This window comes from Grampus griseus, assembly GCF_964374135.1.
Source record: "Grampus griseus genome assembly, chromosome: 11".
NCBI lineage: Eukaryota > Metazoa > Chordata > Mammalia > Artiodactyla > Delphinidae > Grampus > Grampus griseus.
In genome coordinates this window covers 77936241-77960099 of record NC_139005.1, presented here as the reverse complement: position 1 = coordinate 77960099, position 23859 = coordinate 77936241, and the positions used below count along the sequence as shown (strand labels likewise).

At 44.5% G+C, this 23859-nt stretch overlaps 1 protein-coding gene across 1 annotated transcript; it reads left to right on the top strand.

Annotated features, from left to right (window-relative positions):
* Positions 1 to 440: 440 nt before the first annotated feature.
* HAL (histidine ammonia-lyase) lies at positions 441 to 23562 on the top strand. Its single transcript, XM_082665795.1, has 20 exons — positions 441 to 717; positions 1608 to 1668; positions 1775 to 1802; positions 2144 to 2218; positions 2311 to 2383; positions 2476 to 2542; positions 2835 to 2872; positions 3714 to 3839; positions 4890 to 5029; positions 6934 to 6981; positions 7633 to 7780; positions 8544 to 8639; positions 8737 to 8795; positions 9663 to 9743; positions 12155 to 12220; positions 12297 to 12462; positions 14994 to 15128; positions 18889 to 18997; positions 19098 to 19167; positions 21376 to 23562. The coding sequence occupies exons 1-20, from the start codon at positions 471 to 473 to the stop codon at positions 21514 to 21516; spliced, it is 1974 nt and encodes a 657-aa protein (XP_082521921.1). The 5' UTR covers positions 441 to 470; the 3' UTR covers positions 21517 to 23562.
* The last annotated feature ends 297 nt before the right edge of the window (positions 23563 to 23859 follow it).

The following is a 23859-nucleotide window of genomic DNA, read 5'->3' as shown; positions in this document are numbered from 1 at the left end:
AGATTGCCACACTCCCTGGTGTCACAGTTGGCCAGTGAAGAGCATTTTACAGTTGAGTAATTCCAGATAAAGACAGGAACATGGTGTTTATAAGCTGCCCTTAATGGAGGAGAACGCAGACAGAAACCAGGGGAGGGAGGAATCAGGGCCCCTGCGGAGACAGGGCCAGCAGCAGGGTCGGCAGGCTCTAGGACCCGAGGGCGGGAGAACCCAGGCCTTGCTGGCAGCAGACCTGGAGGGCAGGTGGAAAGGCGGCCTGCATCCCACCCTCCTGCCCCTCGCTCAGCTGCAAAAAAATCAAAGGGACACCGTGGGGCGCTCAATAAATATTTGTCCAATGCGTGAATGAGTAAAGGCAAAGGAGGGGGCGTGTTTTGAAAGCCCATCCCACTTCTCCCTATCAACCACACCTCGGTAGTCATTCCCGGATAAAACTCTCCCCTCCCAGTGACTGTCGCCAGCGGACGACCATGCCCAGGTATACGGTGCACGTGCGCGGAGAGTGGCTGGTGGTGCCCTGCCAGGATGCGCAGCTCACGGTGGGCTGGCTGGGCCGGGAGGCCGTGCGGAGGTACATCAAGAACAAGCCAGACAATGGTGGCTTCGCCTCGGTGGACAATGTGAGCTTCCTCGTGCGCCGCTGCAAGGGCCTGGGCCTGCTGGACCACGAGGACCCGCTGGAGGTGGCCCTGGAGGACAACGAGTTCGTGGAAGTGGGTGAGTGGCCGGAAGGAAGGGGTGCGAATCACTCGGCCGGGAGGGACGGTCCCTTGTCCTCCCCAATTGTTGGGGGGGGCGGGGACGGGGAAGGGATTCTCGCACACCCCTGCGAGGAAGGCAGGAGTCTTATCCACCTTTTACAACGAGGCAGCCGACTCGGAAAGGAGGAGACTTCTTACTAGTAGCAAAGACTAGATTTGAACTCAAGACCGCAGGGCTGAAGCCTTTTGCAGTTACCGAATCATTTTGAAAATCCCTTTGCCCTTCAAAAGAACCTCACCAGACTGGAGACCAGTAGCATAGATTTAAAACAAAATTAAATCTATTTTGTTTAATGAAACTATCAAACAAAAGTTTGATAGCTTCCATGGTGGCGCAGTGGTTGAGAGTCCGCCTGCCGATGCAGGGGACACGGCTTCGTGCCCCGGTCCGGGAGGATCCCACATGCCGCGGAGCGGCTGGACCCGTGAGCCATGGCTGCTGAGCCTGCGCGTCCGGAGCCTGTGCTCCGCAACGGGAGAGGCCACAACAGTGAGAGGCCCGCATACCGCAAAACAAAAACAAAAAAACCCCCATAGATTTAAATATTAAATATATTTTAAATATTAAAACAATAGATTTAAAACAAAATAAAGCCGGTGATGGGGATGGAGGTGGGGCTGGATCTTGAACTTTCATTTAAACCCTTTCATGCATGCCTGGCGCCTACATCTCTGCCTTTTGCTCTCCTCCTTTGTAAATTTTAAAGCATGAGAAGTCGTTTTAAAGCAGCCATTTCTGTAGAATTCCGAAGGCAGTTGAAGAGCCCTTTGCTTGGTTTACCAGTAACGCCAAAAGTGGCTCTCCACTGTGATCCCTAAGGGGTCTCTCTTGCATTCTTGTTTCAGTTATAGAAGGGGATGCCATGTCTTCCGACTTCATTCCATCGCAACCAGAAGGAGTTTACCTGTATCCTTTCCTGCAGGCTTGTTGGTCTGCTCTGGGGGCTACTGCTACCAATGATGGGGCTGGGGCTTTTCCACACTACCCAGCATTTTCCTTTACCTGGCTACAGATACAGCAAATACCGGGAACCCGAAAAGGTAAGTTTCAAACCACTTCCTTTTTTTTAAGAAAATGAAGTCCCCCCACCCCTCATTTAAGGAGGGGGAGGGCTAGCAAAATTTATGACCAAGCACCATCAGTGAGGACAGGGCTTTATCCAGCTCTGTGTAATAGGGAAAGGCATTACGCTTTTCCACTTCTCATTTTCCTTCCTCAACCTCCTCTTCAGCAAGCTGTCTTTGTAACTAGCACATGAGTGTTTGACAGCAGTGATAAAATCTCTGACGGGTCAGAGCTTAATTCTGCTTCAGGCTTCCCTACTCTTTTGTTTGAGCGACTAAGCTGTTTGCACTCACGGAGATTCCCTTCTTTTGTGCAGTACATTGCCTTAGATGGGGACAGCCTGACCACAGAGGATCTGGTCAACTTGGGCAAGGGACGCTACAAAATCAAGGTATGCTGGAGGGAGGGGAAGGACATCCTCTGACCTTTTCCGCGGCACGTGTAAATCTTTGACGTGTTCAGCTCTCACCAATGTTTTCCTAGCTCACCCCCACTGCTGAAAAGAAGGTGCAGAACTCCAGGGAAGTCATAGAAAGCATCGTGAAAGAAAAAACTGGTATCCTTTTCTCTTTGTATTACGCAGTTCTTTTTATAGGCTTAAAAGATGCCGCCTGTGTCTAACTGTATAACGTCTGGTTTTTATTCTAGTTGTTTACGGCATTACTACAGGTTTTGGGAAATTTGCCAGAACTGTAATTCCTGTCAGTAAACTAGAGTAAGTTTGATTCCTCCCCACCAAACACACACACAGTCACATGCCACTTATTCTCATTTTGGAGATTTCTTTCAACAACAGAAATAATTAGCATTTGCCCCAATTTACAGATAAGGAGGGTGAGGCTCGGATTAACTCACACATGAGTTGATAAAGAAAACACAGACTTGCTGGTTTCTTCCAGTGCCCCATCATGGCTATTCTGTCCCTCCAAAGACTTAACTATGTTCCCAGCTGAGGGAACATTTTCACGGTGAGGTATCTAAGAGGGTTTTTTCTCTTTCTCTTCCAGGGAGCTCCAGGCCAACCTAGTACGTTCACATTCTTCAGGTAACTCACTCCAAACATTCAGTGCCTCCCAGATCTTGTTTGATTTGAATGAAGTGCAGTCGGTCCTCGGTATCTCCAGGTTCTGCATTCCCAGATTCAACCAGCCTGGGATGTTGGCTGAATCCACAGATTAGGAACCCGGAGATCCTGAGGGCCGACTGTACTACTACATCACTTTATATAAGGGACTTGAACATCCGGGGATTTTGGCATCTGCAGGGGGGTTGGGTTGGGGGCCCTGGAACCAATACCCGGACGACTGCGTAGCACAGTGCCAGGCATCCTTTAACAGCGTCCAGAAGCTAGCGGATTCCAAGGAGTAGGTGCCAGTTCTGCTGCCGGGGTGGGGCAGAGAGGGGGGAAGCAGAAAGCATCACACAAGACCACCTTTCAACTGAATCTCAGAAAAAGGAATGGGCCAGGTGAAAGGATGGGGTTGGCATGGGAGCGTGGATACCGTCGTGCCAAGAGAGTGATGCAGTCAGGGGACGAAATTAAGGCTGGAACTCAGGGAGGGGTTGTTCGGGACGAGGTGAGACGGGAAAGTCTGTCAAGAATCCCATCAGACTGCAAGAGAGCTTGTGCTGAGGAGTCCAGACGCTATTCTAAGGGTATTGAGGAGGGCGGGGCGTTCACTGCCGCTTCCAAGAAGGGCAAGTGAGAAGGCAGAACTGGATTCTCATATCTGTCTGGAAGATGAGACTTGAAGAAGCAAGAGAATCAGGAGAGAAAGTAGTGCAAGTATCTGAGCCAAGACGTGGCGAGAAATCTGAGATGGAGACAGCTGGGAGAAGGAAAAAATTTTGTTTTTCTTGGAGAAAACATCAATTCTGTTTTGTAGGTGTTGGGAAGCCACTAATCCCTGAGAGATGTCGGATGCTCTTGGCTTTAAGGATCAATGTCTTAGCCAAAGGATACAGTGGCATTTCCCTGGAGACTCTCAAACAAGTTATCGAAGTATTTAATGGTAATGCAACAGATACCCAACTGACCCTCCGATGAGGCTGTGTGTGTACCACAGGTAGACTTGATTGATGGGGTGGTGAGAAATTGGTGAGAAAAGAAGACATAAACTAATGCAGATGAGTGGGAAATGAGCTTGGCAAGAAGGAGGTTAGCTAGATGGGGGTGCAAGGTAGGAGTGAGGCAGAGACTCTTTCTCCTGTGGACTTTCACCCATTCTCTATCAGCCTTCACTTAGCATTTGGCATCTTTAAGACTAGAATAAGCCCCTTAAGTCTGGCCTTAAGTTCAGGGCTGGAGGCTCACGGGCCCAGCCGCTCCGCGGCATGTGGGATCTTCCCAGACCGGGGCACGAACCCATGTCCCCCACATCGGCAGGCGGACTCTCAACCACTGAGCCACCAGGGAAGCCCTCCAATAGTTTTTAATGGCTACATACACCAATCAGTCCTATGAAAGTCTCTTAATTCCTACTTGGATCATTTTAAACGTTATGTTCTTAGAAATAAGGCAGCAAAGAATAACAGCTAGCTCCTGATACATCTTTAAGATACACTGCTAGAATTTCTAGAAATTTCTAGGTCAGATTAGAACATGCACAGTAACAGTAAACGAAGGGGCAGAGGACCAAGGAGAAGGAAGAAGTTAAGGGCAGAGGTAGTCATTATGGGGGTACGGGTTCCAGATCACCTTTCCTCCATGCAGTTTGATCTTAATTCTTTATGTACAGTGTTCTCCCAACCCCTTCACACAGGACATCCGAGCATGTCCTGGCTAAAACCTGTAACGCTTCCCGTTGTCCTTAGGATAAAGTCTAAACTTAAAGTGGCTTCCAGAGAAAGCTTTGCTCCCGGGAGGGTCCTCCTTCCTTCCCTCCTTTCCTTCTCTCTTCCCTGCCTTTCTTTCTCTCTTTCTCCCCCTCTCCTTTTTCTTTCTATAGCAGTTCAGCCAGGTCCCTTAAGCATTAGTTGTGCTTGAGGAATTGTCTTTCCCTAAAGCGAGGATGGCCAGAATGAAGTACTCTTGAAGTAATCGGTGCCTCTTTCTCTCCCAGCCTCCTGCCTGCCCTATGTTCCAGAGAAAGGAACCGTTGGTGCCAGTGGAGACCTGGCCCCACTCTCTCATCTTGCTCTCGGGCTAATTGGGGAAGGGAAGATGTGGTCTCCGAAGAGTGGCTGGGCTGACGCTAAATACGTAAGATTTTAATAACAGCTTCCACCTGCAGTAATTTCCCGAGGCTGGACACCAGGTGTACTTGCATGCTTTCCAGCACTCCATCCTTACAGCAGCCCGACAAGGGAGCCAATGTTATCCCTATACTATGGCTGTGACAACCGAAGTTTAGAAGTGTGGACAGTCAGGAGCTCAGCCTTTGCGCAGTACAGATGTCAAATAGGCAAGGCTCTTAGCTTCCATGTGCAACTGTCAACCTTCTGGACTTGGTGATCACCTTGGTAAAAAGGTACAGCAGCCAGTGTTAATTGCGGGAATTTATTCTGCATCTAAAACATTTCCAGTGCCTGTCCAGGAGGCCACATGTTGTTGCAGGTTTATTTACTTGCTGGTCTAATAGGTACAGAGCTGCGGATCATAGCACTGACTTATAACCTCTGGAAAGGAGGCTCCACTCCCCCTTCCACCCCAAACTCTCATCTGGTGGCCAATCAGAAAGGCTTGTTTTTGATAAAGCTTTAACGTTTTCTTCATTCATCTCCAAATTCATCAGAGCAGCCCAAAGAATTTTTTGAAGTGTCGTCTCTGATCTCTTGCTGGGAGGTCCCCTAACAGTAACTGAAGGGGCAGAGGACCAAGGAGGAAGAAGTTAAGGGAACAGATAGTCCTTCGGGGGTTTGGGTTCTAGATCACCTTCCTTCTATGCAGACTGGTCTTCATTACTTCTCTATGTACAGTGTTCCCACAACCACCTTCACTCAGCAAACCCAAACGTGTCCTGGCCAAAACGTGCAATGCTTCTCACTGCCCTCAGGGCGATGTCTAAAATTAAAGTGGCTTACAAGAGTCTTGCTTGTCATATCCACACGCCCCAGCCAAATCCTTCCCCAGCAACATTGTACATCACAGAAGCGAGAGGTGGCCTGCGGCTGGAGTGCCCTGTGTCCTAGGCAGAGGGACGAGCCATGTCCCTTCTTCTCTTCCTGCTTCTGATAAGTCCTCTGAGAAACGTCCCTCTCTGCTCTTCTGGTTCTTTTCCCGATAGGCCCACCCCGTCAAGTCCCTTTTGCCCCTCCTTTGTGCCCTCCCAGCATCTTATGTGATTATTTTCCACGGAACCCTACCCACTTCCTACCTCCAGTTACACTTAACATACTATGACTGTGTTTGCCCTTGAGCTTGTCTGTCTCCATTTTTCCTACCCTCAGCCCCACTCCTGGGACAGAGTTAATCATGTGTTAGATATTCTAACAAGCTTGTGAAATTGACGGAGTCAGTGGTCCTGCCTCTGTGTCTTCCTTCTCCCCTAGAGGGACCTTAACCTAGTGATTGCTTTCACTTCTTTTATTTCAGGGGAAGATCATTCTGCCCATTTCCCCTCAGGATTCTGTGTCCATCTCTTGGGCCCATAAGTCCCTCTTCACTGGTGCTCACACATTTGCCATACAAGTGAGAAGCCCTGCTCTGAGGCTCTGCTAGTGTTCAGACAAGTAGGACGAGGGTGGAGGACTTTTTAGGTCAAGCTCTGGAGGCCAGGGAACGTGGACAGAGTTTGGAGCTCAGCCTTAGCGCACATGCATCTGGATGTGCATCTGCTCAGGAAGCAGCAGTAAAAAAAAAAAAGTGAATCACTAAAGTGGAAACTGAATGCAAAGGACCCAGAAACCAACATTCAGGGTTGATTTTGTAGACACTAGCCCCTGATGTAGGTACAAAAATTACTTGAAAGCTAGGTCTGCTTGCAGACTAAAGAACGGAACTAGAGGATAGACCAGCGAAGATAAACAGAACCAATTCACGTAGGTCTAATCTTTTATAAGACAGACCTTTGGGCTTAAAAAGCCTTTTATTGGATTCCACATGAAATTAGAAATATGCTGGTATTTCATTTGATACCCATTTTTACCTTTTAAATCATTCTACAGGTCCTGGCAGCTCATGGATTGAAACCAATTGTTTTGAAGCCAAAAGAGGTAAGGAGACTAAGGAAAATTTGTTCGCTTTAACAAATCTTTACTTAATAGCTATTTTCAGTCTTAATATCAGCCTCACTGGTATCTTAAAATAAACATAGCTCCCATGTTTGCTTAAGTTGGGCACTGAAGAAAGGGCTCTGCCTTAAGCACTGAAAAGACTCTTCAGGCCACAGATGCCTAGGGGTTCTTTTACAGAAGAACTTAAACTGCAAATCAGGATCTCTAAGGACCCCTAAGAGATGCTGTAAGCCAACGTCCCTTGGGATGCTCTAAGCCAAGAGTCTCGGACCAGAAATTGTTCAAGGTGTCTTGTCTATAATGATGAGAAGTTGAAGAAGAAATGCAGCATAATTAAGAGCTAAAGATTTGATATGCCATCTACATTGGAGCACCACTGCTGCCTTAATGACGGGGACACTTAACAGCTATTCCATTTGCTAGATTTACCCTAATGATTTCACACATGTTAGCACTTCATCCTTGCATCCTTCAATAAGCATTACTGCCCCACACTTTAGAAACCATGGATCAACGTCATTCAACCGACAGGCTAACTTTTCTCTTATGAAAGCAAAAGATAGGAAATCAACTTGCACATACACCTGTTACAACAAACAGCGTTTGGAAACTCTCTCCCCTTCCACAAAGGGTCTGGCGCTCATCAACGGGACGCAGATGATCACCTCCCTGGGCTGTGAAGCTGTGGAGAGGGCCAGCGCCATTGCTCGGCAGGCTGACATAGTGGCGTCCTTGACCCTCGAGGTGTTGAAGGGCACCACCAAAGCCTTCGATACTGGTCAGCATGGCTCTTCCGTTGGTTTGCTATTCATTCAGGCAGAGCTCGGGTGCAGGGGGGGAGGGGAGGCTGGTCAAGGTGTTCAGACGCGGGAGTGGTGGGGGTAGACGGTCGGGAAGAAGAAAATCCAAGTGCCTGTGCCTTCGTAGGACTGCTGCAGCTTCATCTAAGTTACGCCACACTTGACCCTTGAAACGACCGTGTTTCACAGACAAATGCTGACCCAGAGGGTTAAGTGACCTGCCCCAGATCACCAGCTCTGACTCTCATCAAACTACATGTTGTCTTAAGAATCTATGGGCAGGATTTGAGAGCTAGAGTAGGATTAGCACTGATCCCCACTTGAAAATCGGGAGAGAAAAATTGTAGAAGTGGTAGCTTTTCTAGAAAATAATGACTTGGAAAGACTCCCTACTCTTATATGTAGTAGGACCAAAAAAACTATCTAAAAATGACTTAGTTAAATTAGGCCACTATTGAGCTCCCTTCCATTATGAGCCTAAATCTTTTTAGGGTAGGCCCAGTGTCTTGAGTTGAATTCCCAGAGATCTCAACACATAGTTTGCACTCAGATATTTAAAGTAGAAAGAATAAAGTCCATAAGGAAAATCTTGCTTTGGAGTTAAGTTTCTAATCCTGAGTGATGGTTAAGGACCCCTGGACTTTTGAGGGCTGTGTCAGCACAGTGGATGGTTCTGTTCCAGCAATGGTAGTTCATTCAATATAAGAATTGCTCAGACTTTTCCTCTTTCATCAATTCTAGACATTCACGCTGTTCGCCCTCATCGTGGGCAAGTTGAAGTCGCTTTTCGGTTTCGGTCCCTCTTGGACTCAGATCACCACCCATCTGAAATAGCAGGTCTGGGCATGCCTATGTGAGTGAGCTTATTTGCTTTTGGAAATTATTGGAAAGAACTGCTAACATGCCCCCTGCCATCCCTGTATCTTTTCCACAGAAAGTCACAGGTTCTGTGATCGTGTTCAGGACGCTTACACCTTGCGCTGCTGTCCACAGGTAAACAAAAAAGCTAACAAGTTTCTATTCTTTCCCCCAGTTTGTCAGGGTGGGGAATAGAAAGAGAGGAAGGTGTTAGAAAGTCATGTAATGGTCAGTGGTAGTCCAGATTTCATTACTGCCTCTATTAAAAATGATGTCTATGTAATAATTCGACTTTCCAATTATCGTAAAGTTTCTGTTCTATATGGTAAGCTGCTTGTTTCCCTTTGAATTACTTTGTTCAACCCCCGTGTAGAGAAGTCTGACGGACAGCTTGTTGTTTTGGTTTAGTGCCCTAACTTTAAAAAATTCTTAGTAATAGCATCATCCTAACCAGTTAATGGAGTTTTACTGGCTCTACCTGTTAGACAGAACTAGAACCAGTCTGCCAGGAACGTTCATGGGGAAATCTAACCACAATTCAAGGGCATATCCATGGTTAGATCTTATCTGCATTTAATAGGCAGACATAAACCATTATAAATGAATCTGTGAGTCATAACTTTAAATATAAAATGCAGATGACCTGGGTTGGCATGAGGCAACCTACACTGCAGATGTTCCAACTCATTTGCAAATGGCAGTTAAGTGACAGACTAACATGCATCTCAAGAGTGAAACAATATTTCAGGTTGTACCAAGTTCCAATCTGTAGGGTACTGAAGAGTCCTCCCTAGCATAAATACCCTCTTCTCCTTGTTCTCAGCAAGTTCTGTTCTAGCTTAGATTTAAAATGTCTATGGGGAAGAATTGCCAAATTAGCTCCACAGTAAGAAGAAATCCCAGTTTAAATGTTCTTGCTATTCTAATAAGAATATCAGACTATGTGACAGGGACCATTATCAGTGTCTTCCATGTATTAGCTCATTTGATCTTGTCTTCTAGATCCACGGTGTGGTGAACGACACAATAGCATTTGTGAAGAACATCATTACCACAGAAATTAACAGTGCAACAGATAATCCTGTATCTTTTGATGGTTTACTAAGCTGTGATTATAGAATTCCAGCTGGTCATTTTAAGATCTAAGTGATCATTTTGTGTAGCCTCTCTGTTGCTCCGTTTCATAGACTATGTACTTGGGCTCCGAGGTTAAATGCCTTGCTCTAGAGCCGAGCTGGTAAGTGTCAGAGGCAGATCTGTGAACCTAGTCTCAGGTTCGGAGTCTAACGTGCTGTGCTTCCAAAACTGACAGATGAAAGATTAAAGGGGGTATTTCCAACATTGGCTGCAGAGTTTCACGAAGACCTCTGCCCTAAAACCCACTGCTGAGGTTGTTGGTAGAAGGATGAAGATCTACGTCACAAGTGTGATTGTAGAGACCCTGGGTAGGATGGCATTTATGTGAGCCTTCCTAGGGCTAGTGATACCATGGTGCACTAAACAGAGGCAACCTTTTAACACTTACCTAAGTATTGATCAAAGAGTTATAGCTTTCCTCATCCTGAGTTTATTTCTGACATGGAGTTTATTCAAATCAGCGTTGTTCCCATATTTGTACAAAGAAGAGTAACAATGCTTCCGTCTCTCAAGGATGGAGCCCTTCTTTCCCTTCACGGTGTGGGTATCTCAGCGTCATCTTGTTTTTGCTATGGAAGGTCCTGTGATGGCTTAGTTCCCCCAGAAGTCAATGTGATCGGTCAGGAGGCACACAGGCAAAGTCTTCACAGAGACAATACTTCCTTTGAAGACCATCCAACCCCTTAGGAATCTATTTCTCCTACCCCACATCTGCCTCAGTTCTTAACATTGGAGAAAGTAAGCCCTAAAAGCCTTGCACAGCCCGGGCTGGCAGAGAGCAGCTGTATAAGGCTTCTCACTAGACCTTTTCAATGTGGCTTCTCTGACAAGCTTACTTCAGGAGGTGCATTTTATGTCCTCTCAGGTTGTTTTACGGTTAAGTCAGACCCAAGCTAAATACCCCTCAACTCACTAACCCTCCTCAACTCCATCCACCCCCAAATGGAGAAGTAGTTTTCATGAACTCCGTGCATTCTTCTCTCATCTCTTATTTCTTGCACTGTAGAGCAGAGGTATCCATTCTACACTTACATAATTTAGACTTGAAAGGGTATCTTACGGAGTAATAAAAAGCAAAACAAATAAACAAAAATACCATTAAATTACTGGCCAAGAGAGGGAGGATCATTCCCTGCTAAATTCTTCCCCCACCACTTGCCTCAGCAAAAATTTCAGCCAAAAGTCCTTTACTTTCTCAGTGAAAGATTCTTAATTGTTGATGAATTTCCAGTTGGCTAATATTTGGGAGTTCTCCAGCAATACTGGTGTTACCCAAAAGAATATTTTTCTCAATCTTCTGTTGCATATGTAGACCATCTATTACATAGTTTATAGGAGTTAACTTCTAATTGCTATAACCTAGTAGCCAACAAACAAATTTGGAACAACTAGAGAACAACAGATGTTGCTTAAGTTGTAAATTGGTGCAGAGATCACTTGCTCTGAGGATTCAGAGAAAACCAAGGCCTGTGGTTGGGGGCGGGTCCATGGAAAAGGGCAGGAGCTAGGTCTAAGAGGCTCACAGTCATATGCACAGAAAAGGGTAATTCCAAACTTGTTAAGTAACACATGCACCTCTACCTCTTTGGAAGTCAGAACCTTTCCTACACAGAGTGAGTTCCTAGTTAGTAGGTTGTGAATAGTCTTTAGTCCAGTAGGTGAAAATTAGCTCTTTGGAAAGTCTTTTGCTGCCTCTGTCAGGGTTCCTGTTGACTTAAGTAAAATACACGATGGAGTGGAATGATCCCTGAGAGTCTTAATGTTCGGTGAGTCCAAAGTTGCCACTGACTTCAGTGGGTTTGCAGTGACCTCTTGGCCGCCATTTGCTGTGAACACTGGCACAGGATCAGTGAGTAGAAGGTTTGAAAGTTTTCTCAGAATTGATCGTTCCAACGATTTGGTGGTTGCTCATCTGCAAAATCTTCCATTCAGCAGGTTCTTCGATGGAGCACAAGCTCGCAGTGCCCATTGAGGAAACAGAATTTGCTTTTAAACGGGTGTCCTGATCTCTGTTCTTAGTTTCAGGTTATAAACTTTTTGAGGGCAAGTACAGACCACCAGATTAGTAATGTTATGGTGCTTGAGGATCTCTCATCCCAAGAGAAAACATCATTTCATGGTTCATGTTTCTTTGACCCCCAGCTGGGTGGACACAATCATCTTTAAGGTTTTTGTTTTGTTCTGTTTACCTTTGTACCCCTTCATGTCAACACCTGCCTGTGGAAAGACTCTCCTTCTCTCCACCCTACCTTTGTACAAGGGCTACCACCTCAATGTTAGAAATGAGCAACTGGGGAAAGAGTTATACTTGAAGTGATCACCAAGTGTTATGTGAAAGCCTTAACCTATTTTGAAAGATGGTCTTCGCCAGCAGGGGAGAGACTGTTTCTGGAGGAAACTTCCATGGTGAATATCCAGCCAAAGTAAGCTATTTAGAATTGCTCCTGACCCTGAAAGCATATTCTAATACAGGCCGACTGAATCGAGACACTCTTTCAGGCCCTGGACTATTTGGCCATTGGCGTCCATGAACTTGCTGCAATTAGTGAAAGAAGAATTGAAAGGCTCTGCAACCCCTCCCTCAGCGAGCTGCCTGCCTTCCTGGTGGCTGAAGGTGGTCTGAACTCTGGATTCATGATAGCCCACTGCACGGCTGCAGCCCTGGGTAAGGACACTGCACTTTGCCCAGAATGCAAGGCTGGTCGCCTAAAGGCCTTTCCATTTTACCTAAAGTGTCACATTTTGTCTTTGAGATCTAACGTTTTCACCACTTTCATCACGTGCATCCTCAATACAAATGCAGCAGGTTTAGGGGAAAAAAATATAAAATAAAACCTAGGCAACATTATACTGAAACATAATAACACACTAATGAGGTTGTAAATAAGGAGGTTTCCACGATTTTTCTGTAGGAAGCAATGTGACTTCACATGTGAACTTCATCTATGTAGTTTTTTCACTAATCTCAATTTGAAGATTATCAGAAGGAAAAAAGCAAAAGATGTTTATAGCTACTGGTGAAACTTGAACTGATCCAAATGATTAAAGTTTGGATACATTCCGTAAGACATACCAACCACTAAAAATGTAAGGATGTGATGACAACATGCAAAAATGCTTATAAGAAGCAAGATGCCCTCTATGAGAATTGAGCTTTAATGTAGCAGATTTCTGACTCGAGACTGTAAGGGACAGAGACTGTAAGAGACTGTAAGTAACATCGGAATAGAGACTGGCACAAAGGAAGTGCAAAGGGCTTCACTTATATTTACTCAATCATCAAACAATACCAAGAGGCAGGTACTATGATTTCCTCCACTTCAAAGATGAATACTTGAAGATCCAAGAAGTTAAGTGACCTACTCAATACTGCACAGCTAGTGAGAAGTAAAGCAGAATTCAGACCCAGGCATTTTGGCTTGCAAATCTGTGCTCTCACTTCAATTAATGAGGATTTCTTTTTAATCAATACTTAATCCTAAAATATGGTTGCCAAATTTAACAAATAGAAATGCAGGCTGCCCAGTTAAATTTGAATTATTCAGCATATTATCTGGTACTAAAAAATTATTTGTTTTTTTAATCTGAAATTCGAATTTAACTGGGCATTCGGTATTTTTTCTGGCAAACGTACCCAAGAGGCCGGATAGCATAGTGGCTCATAAGAGCATAGACTCTGGGTCCGAATCCCAGCTCTGCCCATTTACCAGCAGCGTGATATGGAGCAAGTCTTTTAATCCTGTTGACCCTCAGTTTACTCCTGTGTAAAATGGGGGTGATAAGTTTACCCAATGGGGCTGTTTTGAGGATTAAATTAATGAATGTGTGGAATACCTTAGAACTGTGCCTAGAGTGTCATGAGCACTAAATTAATATTAGTTGTTGTTACTATTACTACTCACCCCTTCCTCAGTTAAGTCTCACACTAAGACTCAACACAGCCAACAAAGAGCCACTGAGTTCATTTTCTGTCCAGTATTTTCTCTTTACTCACTTACCTCCTTACTAAAATATCCCTCTAAGGGGCAGCAACTTCTCACATTAACATGGGGGGTGGTAACTGATTTTCAGAGAAGCGTTATGAATTTGGGAAGCCTCCTTTGGATGTGTTTAGCTGCCCTAGCTGTCATCTGAAGTTGGTCGGCTTGCTTTCATTGTAATAAAACTGGTGGTTTTCTTTTACTGGCCACTTGTAAGTTACGTTTCTGAACAAGCCCCACCAAACCAGGTGATCCACATAGCAGGTTCAGGGGCCCAGGACTTGCAGTGCTGAAACCTGAAAGTTCTGGGCAAACCAGGATGAGTGGATCACCATAGTTTATAGTATATTATCTCAGGATCCCCTATAGCATAGAAAAGAACTGCAGCTTCACTCAGAGCTGCTCTCAAAGTTCAAAAAAGAGGGGAAAAGACTCTTTGCGTTTGACCTTTCCCAGCTTCTGAAGCTGGGGAGAAGGAACTCTGTGATCTAGGTTCTTGCTACTTAAGGTGTGGTCCTCTAGCCCAAAATACAGCCATCACCGGCAATCTGTTAGAACAGCAGAGTATCAGCCCCCATCTAAAACTCAACATTTGCACTTTTAACAAGACCCAGTGATTCATTTGCACGATAAAGTTTGAGAGACAGCAACCTAGGCCAACTCTAGACTTCCTCCCACCTCCCCAAGACATCCCCGCAGTCATCAAGCCCTTGCTTAAACCCAGTACATCCACTTATGTCATCATTGAACAGTCTCAACTGTAAATCTTCTCGCTCAAGATCTGTGGGTCCAGCCTCAATCCCCAAACGCCACACCTGAATTCTGATCCCACCTCCTCTGGTAACATAATCAGATTGTCCTCCAATACCTGGAAATGACCATCACCTTTTTTATCCCGAGTCTCCCTGTCATGCTAAATGCTTCTAGTGTTTTCAACTTGGCTTTGTAATATGAGGGTTCCCATCCCGGTCTTATCTCAGAACTCACTAGAGTTTTAGAGTCCTTCTCACTTTGGGGAAAAAAAAAAAAAACCCAACCTTCTTCCTTTTCCCAAAGTAACTTTGGACCATCTGGTGCTTTGCTAACGACCAAGAGCTCCTGGAGAGGGTATCCCACACAGAGGAGCACTTTGGGAAGCCATGTGTCATTTTGGCAATTTTTCTATTAGGAACATACGTAAGTATGTCCCTAACTTAACTTCTCTGGCCTCTTGCAGTTTCTGAGAACAAGGCCCTATGCCACCCCTCGTCCGTGGACTCTCTCTCCACCAGTGCCGCCACGGAGGACCATGTCTCCATGGGAGGATGGGCAGCAAGGAAAGCCCTCAGGGTCATTGAGCACGTGGAGCAAGGTAACCCCAGCCAGGCCGGGACGCAGGCCTCGCTGATAAACTATACGCCAGTGGTCCTCAGAGTGGGATCCCCACCGGCAGGATCAGCATCACCTGGGAACTCAGGGCCTGTCCCAGACCTGCTGAATCAGAGACCCTAGGAAAGACAGCAGAACAAGCTGGGTTTAGCAAGCCCTCCAGGTGGTTCTAATGCTCGGTGAAGATTAAGAACCACACCTGCTGGTGAAGCCAGTTCATCAGCTGGCTTCTTTTTTTAATATGAAAATTTTAAAACGTATTCAGAAGTGGAGAGATTAGTACCAGGAACCTTCATATGCCTCACTCTAATTCAACAGTTAACACATTTGCTTCATTTTTTTTTTTCTTTTTTTTACTTTTCCCAAATTATTTTCAAGCAAATCCGTGTTGTCATGTTTTCTTCCTGCATACTTTCTCTCTCAAATACAAACCTCCTTATCCACCATGATGCCATTATCACATCCGACAAAAATCAACAATAAGTCTTGGTATCAAATTTTCCCAAATTACCTCAACGTCTTTACAGTTTGTTCAAATCAGGATTCAAGACCCACCTTTTAAATTTGGTGGCCAAGGTTTTAAGCTTTTCATTTACAACAGTCCCCTCTCCCTTTTTTTAAATTCATGCCATTGAGTAGTTAAAAAACCACGTCAGTTTTCTGACAGAGACTGACATTCTGGATTTACCTGTGAGCTTCCTCGTGGTGGTACTTTTGTTCTCTGTCCCATCATTTCTTGTGTGTTGCAGTTGGTCCTAAAGATTTGACGAGGGCTTCCCTGGTGGCGCAGTGGCTGAGAGTCCGCCTGCCGATACAGGGGACACGGATTTGTGCCCCAGTCCGGGAAGATCCCACATGCCGCGGAGCGGCTGGGCCCGTGAGCCATGGACGCTGAGCCTTCTCAGCAAAGAGAGTTCACAGGTGGAGCCCTGTTGAGTCAACCCCTTCCAGACTTCTTAATCGCTGCTTGTTTGGTTTCTTAAAGGGAAACTGCCTTCCTTTAGGCATTGTTCTCTAAATTCCTAAATTTTTGCAACTGTATTGGAAGCAATTGGCTGACAAAAGAATACCACTATTTTAAGATAAGTGTGAAAGAGTTGAGTATTCTTTTTTTGGTAACAGCTCTGTTGACATATAATTCATATACCATACAATTCACCCATCTAAATTGTACAATTCAGTGGGTTTTAGTAGCGTTGTGAATATATCAGAGTTGTGAGTCAACACCACAATCAACTCTAGAACATGTTCATCAACCCAGAAAGAAACCTTGTACCCTTTACTATCACTCCCTTCTCCTCCCTGTCTGGCCTGGTTCGGGTGGAAAGGCATGCATCACTGAGCACAGTGGATTAAGTGGTGAATGAGGTATTCTCTGCCCTCTTGGGAATTAGAGTCTACCTAAAGAGGAAGACATTGAACAACAACTTGGCAACTCTTTGTAGCACTTAACAAAATCCTGACTAAAGAATTGAGTTATAGGAGGCTGTAACTGAACCTGACCTAGTTTGAAGGGATGAGAAAAGGCATTTCCAAAGGAGTATTTAAGATGAAGACCTGAAACGAATAGAGCCAGCAAACTGGGAAGAGGGGAGCAGTATTTAATAAGGAAAGGGGATGTGTGTGCACAAAATAAATTGTTCTGGGATGCGTCGCAATGATGTACAGATGCCCACACTCAGGAAAGAACTGGGATGGATGATGAAGGGCAGTTCTCTACGTGGAGGCAGCTGACGGCTGCAGGAGGTCAGGTGAGAAGAATACCAGGAACAGAGAGGCGGTTGCACTCAGGGGAAAAGAAGACCTGAAATGTTACCAGCCCACTGGAGGAAGGAGGGAAAACTTTTCAAAGGGAGGAGCTTAAAAGACCCAGTGTGGGGACTTCCCTGGCGGTCCAGGGGTTAAGACTGGGCGCTTCCACTGCAGGGCGCATGGGCTCATCCCCCTGGCTGGGGAGCTAAGATCCACACGCCCTGCGGCGGTCCATAAAAGATCAGGAGTAAGAGAGAGTCTGAAGCCCAAGCACGGACATCAGTCAAGGCCAGGGGATGGTGGGGAGGTGGGAAGGAAGGGGATGTAAGGTCAGGAGAAGCAGTGTTTTCTTAGTGAAAGGGACACAGGTATAGATTAGCCTCAGATGTCGATAAAATGAATAGCGTCAGTTTTGAAAACTTTAAGAAAGTCCTTGCAATATATCTAAGTAGAACTATTACTTATTTGCTCAGGATGGTTTTAGTTCATGTGACTCATACTCTGTTAAGGTGAAGAAAATATTCATGGGAAACTAGAAGGTATCTCCAGGATTCTTAGGATATATTAAGTGTATTTAAATTTTTGGAAGGGAAGGGCGAAGGTGGTTATTAGGCTACTGAATATCAGCTTATTTCAAAATAAACGAGAATCGTATTTTTAAAAATCCAGGTAAATCAAGATACACTGAACCCTTTGCATCTGTATCAATGAAGTGTGTGGTTTTTAAATCCCATCTGATGGCATCAGGGAGAACTTATGGTTGTGAATAGCAACGAAGAGCAGTTAACAGAATGCTGAGAGATGGTTACTCAAGGTTTTCCTGACATGTATCACGTTTATCTTGCAAACCCATCTAAGAAGCTGTCTGTTATATGCACTAGCTAAATCTGCCATTTTCCTACTCACATGTCTCCAACCAAGAGGCCAGCTTTGTGTCATGTGGGTGAGGGCGAATCAGGAAGGTTAGCCAGTTCTGACCTTGAGCTCCAGCTCTATGAAATAAGCACGAGCACTTATTTAATAAGATGCTTTACTTCTCAAAGTTTCCAGTTCCTTACGTGTAAAGTGAGGGGACTGGACTAGAAGATGTGAAGTTTCTTCCAGGTCCTAATGGATTCTGTAACTTCATCCTCTCCCATCGTGACCTGTCTGTACTCACCAGAGTTTGGAATGTGCTTTATAAATTTTAAGACAAGAAGTCAAATGTTTTTAATACTCCATTTTGGTTAACCGCTTAAGTGGCCTGATCAAGAGACCACTTAAGTGGCCTCTAAGATTCTAAATTAACTTCTTGGCAAATAACAGAACCCAAAGTGGTTTAATTTTGAATTATATTTCTATAAAAAATTCTTCATTAGACTATATCGAATGTAGAGAGATTTAGATTTCAATATTCAGAGTGGATCTCAAGGTATGGTACATCCCACAAGCGTTCATAGCTAGGAAAAGACAGTGTAGAGATTGTTTGATCAAGAAACTTAAAGTTGGCAAGATGCCAATGGCTAGAATTTCAGTTTTCGTGGATTCAGGAGCCTTTAAGTTTGAAGGTTTGAAACAGACATTGGAGAATTCGTTCCAGGGCAACCAAAGACTCATCTGCTCATTCACTGGCTCCTTCAATCCTTTGATGAAAGTCTATCTGCCAGGTATTTCAGGCCGTAGGGAACAGTAAGACTGAAAACAAATTAAAATTTACACCAAGGTGGAAATAGGAAACAGGCCATCCATCTTGATCAGCTGAGGGGAGAAGGGGAAAGCTGATGTACCTGGATGGTCCTACCTTTCTCACCATTAAAGGTGCAGCCAAGGGGTTAGAAAAGCACATTTAAGATGGTAACCAAATACCAAGGGATCTTCATTCTACCCATAGACTGGGAGAGCCAACCATCTGTTAGCTGGCTGGCGATGGCCGTCAGCTTGCATGGGATTTATATCCCTCAAGCATGAAGTCAGACTCTAATCAGCCGTCCCCTCGTCCTTCCTTGTTGCAGTGCTGGCCATCGAGCTTCTTGCAGCCTGCCAAGGGATAGAGTTTCTACGTCCTTTGAAAACTACCACTCCACTGGAGAAGGTCTATGACCTGGTGCGCTCAGTTGTAAGGTAAAGTCAGAACAGATTCCTGGAAAGTGACACTGTTTTAGAACTTTGAACCCTGGCAGCAGTTAACGTTGGCTCATGGTTTGATGTGCTGTCTCTGCAGGCCCTGGATAAAAGATCGCTTCATGGCCCCAGACATTGAGGCAGCGCACAGACTGCTCGTAGAGCAGAAGGTAAATTGGCTACTTGGCTTAGTTCTTAGTTTGGGGTCGTTATGGGAAAGCAAAGTGGGAGTGGAGAGTGGAAAAACATTCATATTCTTTTGCTTCCTGGCTGTTCCTTGGAAGTGAACCAAAAGTACTCATGCAACTTTCAAGGTCACTAAGAAACTATTCAATACACTCTTAAGTGTCCCATGTTGCACCCAAACATGGACTATCTAAGGATTAGAAGCTGGAATGAATTTTAAATGGAATTTGGGGACAAGTATTTGTGGGGAGAAAATGAGATGAAAGGTTCATGGATTCCTCCCCATCAAGAAGGTTCTCTCTTATTAAAAATACATTCTCTTTCTGTAATGCTATCGCCACCACCACCACCTGGTTCAGTGACTGCATAGACCTGAAGAGAAAACAAATTTCCCGAGTTTTTATTCAAAGGGATCTGGATGTGTCTAGTGCACCGGTGTGTCCTGCCCCATCACACTGGGTGAGATACAGGGTCTCTTTATTGCTTCTTCCCTCTGGCTACATTGACTGCAGACGCATCTGATAGGGACAGATGCCTAGAATGCAGACTTATTTTTAAAACGTAGTTTTAAAGTTCTTTAGGCCTTTCATTTGTAGGTATCATGTTCCCTAGAATGGCTTGATTTTCCCCTGGAACCATTGCACTGCTCTTGGGGAACAATTGTTTTCCTTTGACCTTCACCCCTGTCATTTCAAAGTGTTCCCTGTACCCTTTGAGGGGAATTCCCTTGCTTGCTGCCAACTTTGGTGCTAGAAGAGAGGTGTGTGAGAGCTCAGCCTTTTTTTTAATTGAAATATGATTGACATATATCATTATATTAGTTTGCAATATAATGATTTGACATTTGCATATATTGCAAAATGGTCACCACAGTACGTCTAGTTACCATGCACTACCACACATAGTTACCATTTTCTTCTCATGGTAAGAACTTTTAAGATCTATTCTCTTAGAAACTTTCAAATATACAGTGCAGTATTATTAACTATAGTCACCAAGCTGTACATGACATCTCCAGGATTTGTTTACTTTATAAGTGGAATTTTGTACCTTTTGACCCCTCCACCCACTCCCCCAATCCCCCGCCTCTGGCAACCACCGATCTGTTCTCTGCATCTATGAGCTCATTTTTTTTTTTTTTTAGATTCCACATATAAGTGAGATCGTACGATATTTGTCTTTCTCTGTCTGACTTATTTCACCTAACATGATGCCCTCAAGATCCATCCATGTTGTTGCAAATGGCAAGAGTTCCTTCTTTTTTAGGGCTGAATAAAATTCCAGTGTGTGTGTGTGTGTGTATGTGTGTCTCACAATTTCTGTATCATTCATCCATTGACGGACACTTAGGTTTCTTCCATACCTTGGCTATTGTAAATAGTTCAGTGAACCTGGGGGTGCAGATATCTTTTCAAGGAGGCTAGCTTTTGAAAGAATACATTTTCTAAGGTAATACAAAAGAATAGGAAATGCTCCTTCCCTGTCAGCGGCCAACCAGATAAAAAGCAGCTATAATATAAACGAAAAGCCGGACTTTAGTTTGAGAAGATGTTATGCTTGAAAGGAAATAGGTTCGTGGGTGGAGGTAAACACTAAACAAGGCTGTGAAACAGTGCTTTTCAAACTGTAAAGTGCACGTGAATTTCTAGGGGATCTTGTTAAAGTGCAGGCTCGGACTCAGTAGGTCTGCAGTGGGGCTGACATTCTGACTTGTCCCAAGCGATGCTGACGCTGCTGGTCCAGGGGCCACGTTCTGAGTAGCAAGGGTCCAAAGAACAGAGGGCGTGTGGCATGGAAAGAGAGCAAAGAGAAAATCCACTGCCTCTTATCATTTAAGGCTTGCCTTAGAAAACACACAGTCCCATCCTTGAGCGACTTTCCTTAATTCCATCCACACTGAATTCTCTAGGCTTCATTTGTTTCCTGGCTTGTTTTGCTTTAGAAGAGTAAAGCAGCTGAAAACCTTCATGGTAACTTTAGAAACATTTTGGACTTTGTATTTTTAAAGCTGTTAAAGCAACCAAAGGCTCATTGACAGATCATGTGTCAAATGGCTTATAATAAAAGCAAGCAAACAGCTGCTGTGTTATCTAGTCAGAGATAATGTTTTGACTTCACATGAAGCTGATGTTTAATGACATGTGAAAACAATGTTGTCAACACTTTGACTTTGTTTTGTCCTTGCATTTCAGGTTTGGGAAGTAGCTGCACCATACATCGAAAAATACAGAATGGAGCATATTCCGGAATCAAGACCTGTTTCTCCAACAGCATTTTCATTGGAATTTCTGCACAGGAAATCGACCAAAATCCCAGAGTCTGAGGATGTTTAATGCTTTTTTGTCACGAATTAGCAGATCAGATGGTACTTAGTTTAACAGCAAACAGTATTATGCTGAAGGAGAGACCTGAGAACTTTCTCAGGTGGATCAATCAATTATCTAGTTCGGTTCTAATACCTGCTCTGGGTAGGCTGGTGACAGTATTACATTTACTAAATCTAGCACTGGTTACAGATGCAGCTGGTGTTTCCAGATTACAGGAGTTTTCTTATTTCCTAATGAAATCTACAGGCCGCTCACTCTAAGGGTGAGAAGACTAACCACAACTGCATGGACCTTTGACTCAATATTAGATGAACTCAAATCTTGAGACAGATTGATGGCATTGTTTTCCAAAAACGTTAGACTTTTGTGAATCTTTTTTTTTTGTTTTGGGTTTTTTTTTTTTTTGCTTTGTCAAACTCTCCACTAGTTAACTTTGGCTGATTGTACTGTGCCATGCTATGATGAATGTTCCTTAATATGTCTTTGTAAACAACACTTTTTAAGTCATAATTAGTTCTTAAGCTGCTTTTTCTTTTATTCATGGAATCATCCTAAAGAATAGTCAATAGGTCAACAAGAGATTCTGTGTAAAGGAGTTAAGGAATGAATATAAAGATTGCTGTGGGAGTGGTTCTCAATGAATTGTGCATTTCATATTTATCAGATGTCACCGCACATATCAGAAAAAGGATTCAGATGCTTAAACTGGAGTAGGAGGTTAGTGTTATTGCTACTAAATTTACCACGTGTTAGTACTCTAGTCACATTCTTGTAATAACCCAGCTTAAGACGCCTCCTCATTTCACAGCTAAGGAATCTGATGTCCAGAAGTTAACCAACCCCCTCTCTATAACAGTAATCATTAAAACAAGGCCCCGTTGACAAAGGTCAGATGCGCCCTAGGATGTTACCCAATCTGTTCCCTCCCCTCCCCGCAAAGAAGATAAAGAACCTGCTGGAAAGGCTTAAGTGTGATTGTCCCGATGAAGGATGGGTCACATGACATCTTGGCTTCCCGAAGCTGTGACTTTGCACCCTTCTGTGCAAACATAAGCAAGGCGCTTTCCAAGTGCAGGAATGTGACCCCACGGCTCTAACAACGGCAGCTGGTCAAGGAAAGGACAGGCACACCTGCCAGCTTGCCTACCCGATTACAGCCTTTTCACGGTAGAGTCTTCTCTTAGGTTGCAGCCTGTCCACAGGAAAGGTAGAGACAGGAGTGCAAACCAAAATTCAGTGAAGCAAAATGTGCTGAGGAACCTGTTCGCCGAAAGGTGGTTCTTCATGCTGTTCTTTGCTGAAATGTAAACACACAAATGAAGTTTATTCATTCTTATCCACGAGCTGCAGTGGAGCCAGTAAACCCAGCGGTTTGATGGCTGTTCGTCACTGGTACGGGGCGGGTTGGTTTCCCACAGGCCCGCGCGGTCCTCCGGGGCCCTCTGTCATTGAGTTTTCTACACAGCTCTGTACTATGCCATCAAGGGAGTTTCCAGGTAAATGTGGAATAAACTAAGTCTCAACTGTCTTATGTCATTGCTGTATTCTTAGATTTTTTTATAACAAAGTTTAACACCTTGTCAGGGAAAGGTTATTCTAACTGCAGTTAATTACATTTCTGAAAGATTTCGTCAGTGAATGTTCACACGGTACAAAGTGTCTCTAGAAAATGTGATTGATTCGGTATACATTCTCTCTCTTCCCCACTGAGCAGCCCAGAAGAGCTGGAGGCATCACGATTTCTGCCCCAGTGAGCTCACCTGGGCTTCTTCACCTGTTCTCTCGGGGCAGCCACAGAGCAAACCCCAAAGCGCAAGGGATTTTCAAGCTTCTTTTGTGCCACATTTGCTAATGTCCTGTTGCCCAAAGCAAGTCACGCATCAAGCCCAAGTGAGTTTGGGAGAGTAACACACAAGGGCGTGGGCGTGTGGTTTGGGGGCTGTAGCTGTCACAGTCTGCCGCATACGTGAAATTCCACACATAACCTGAAAACTTCCCGGGAAGCTACTTTTCATTACTACTTTAAACTTGTGTCTCCTTTCTGAATCTGGTCCCTGGATGATTAGCTTTTTTATTAAACCTTCTAATTATCTCATGAATAGCATGATCATTTTGCATCTGGGGGTTTACTTTGGTTGAAGGTATTAACTTATTAAATGGAAACACTGAAATTATACCAAAAAACAAAACCACAAAAAGAGTTGGAGGAAATTCGTTTCAGCTCAGGGCACAGGCCTGGTTCGTCTCAAGGGGGTCCCATTCCCTTTACTGGGTGATTAGTTCAAGAGACAGCAGAGGTTGCAATTTGGGCCAATGAGACAGAAGAATTTTACTGCAGGCTTGAGAAAA

What these genes read in the sequence shown, in the direction of transcription:
- HAL (XM_082665795.1), top strand. Translation starts at nt 471, where the DNA reads ATGCCCAGGTATACGGTGCACGTGCGCGGAGAGTGGCTGGTGGTGCCC. An exon ending in AATACCGGGAACCCGAAAAG is followed by an intron (nt 1,803 to 2,143) that starts GTAAGTTTCAAA and finishes TCTTTTGTGCAG; the next exon opens with TACATTGCCTTAGATGGGGA. An exon ending in GACTGCTCGTAGAGCAGAAG is followed by an intron (nt 19,168 to 21,375) that starts GTAAATTGGCTA and finishes CTTGCATTTCAG; the next exon opens with GTTTGGGAAGTAGCTGCACC.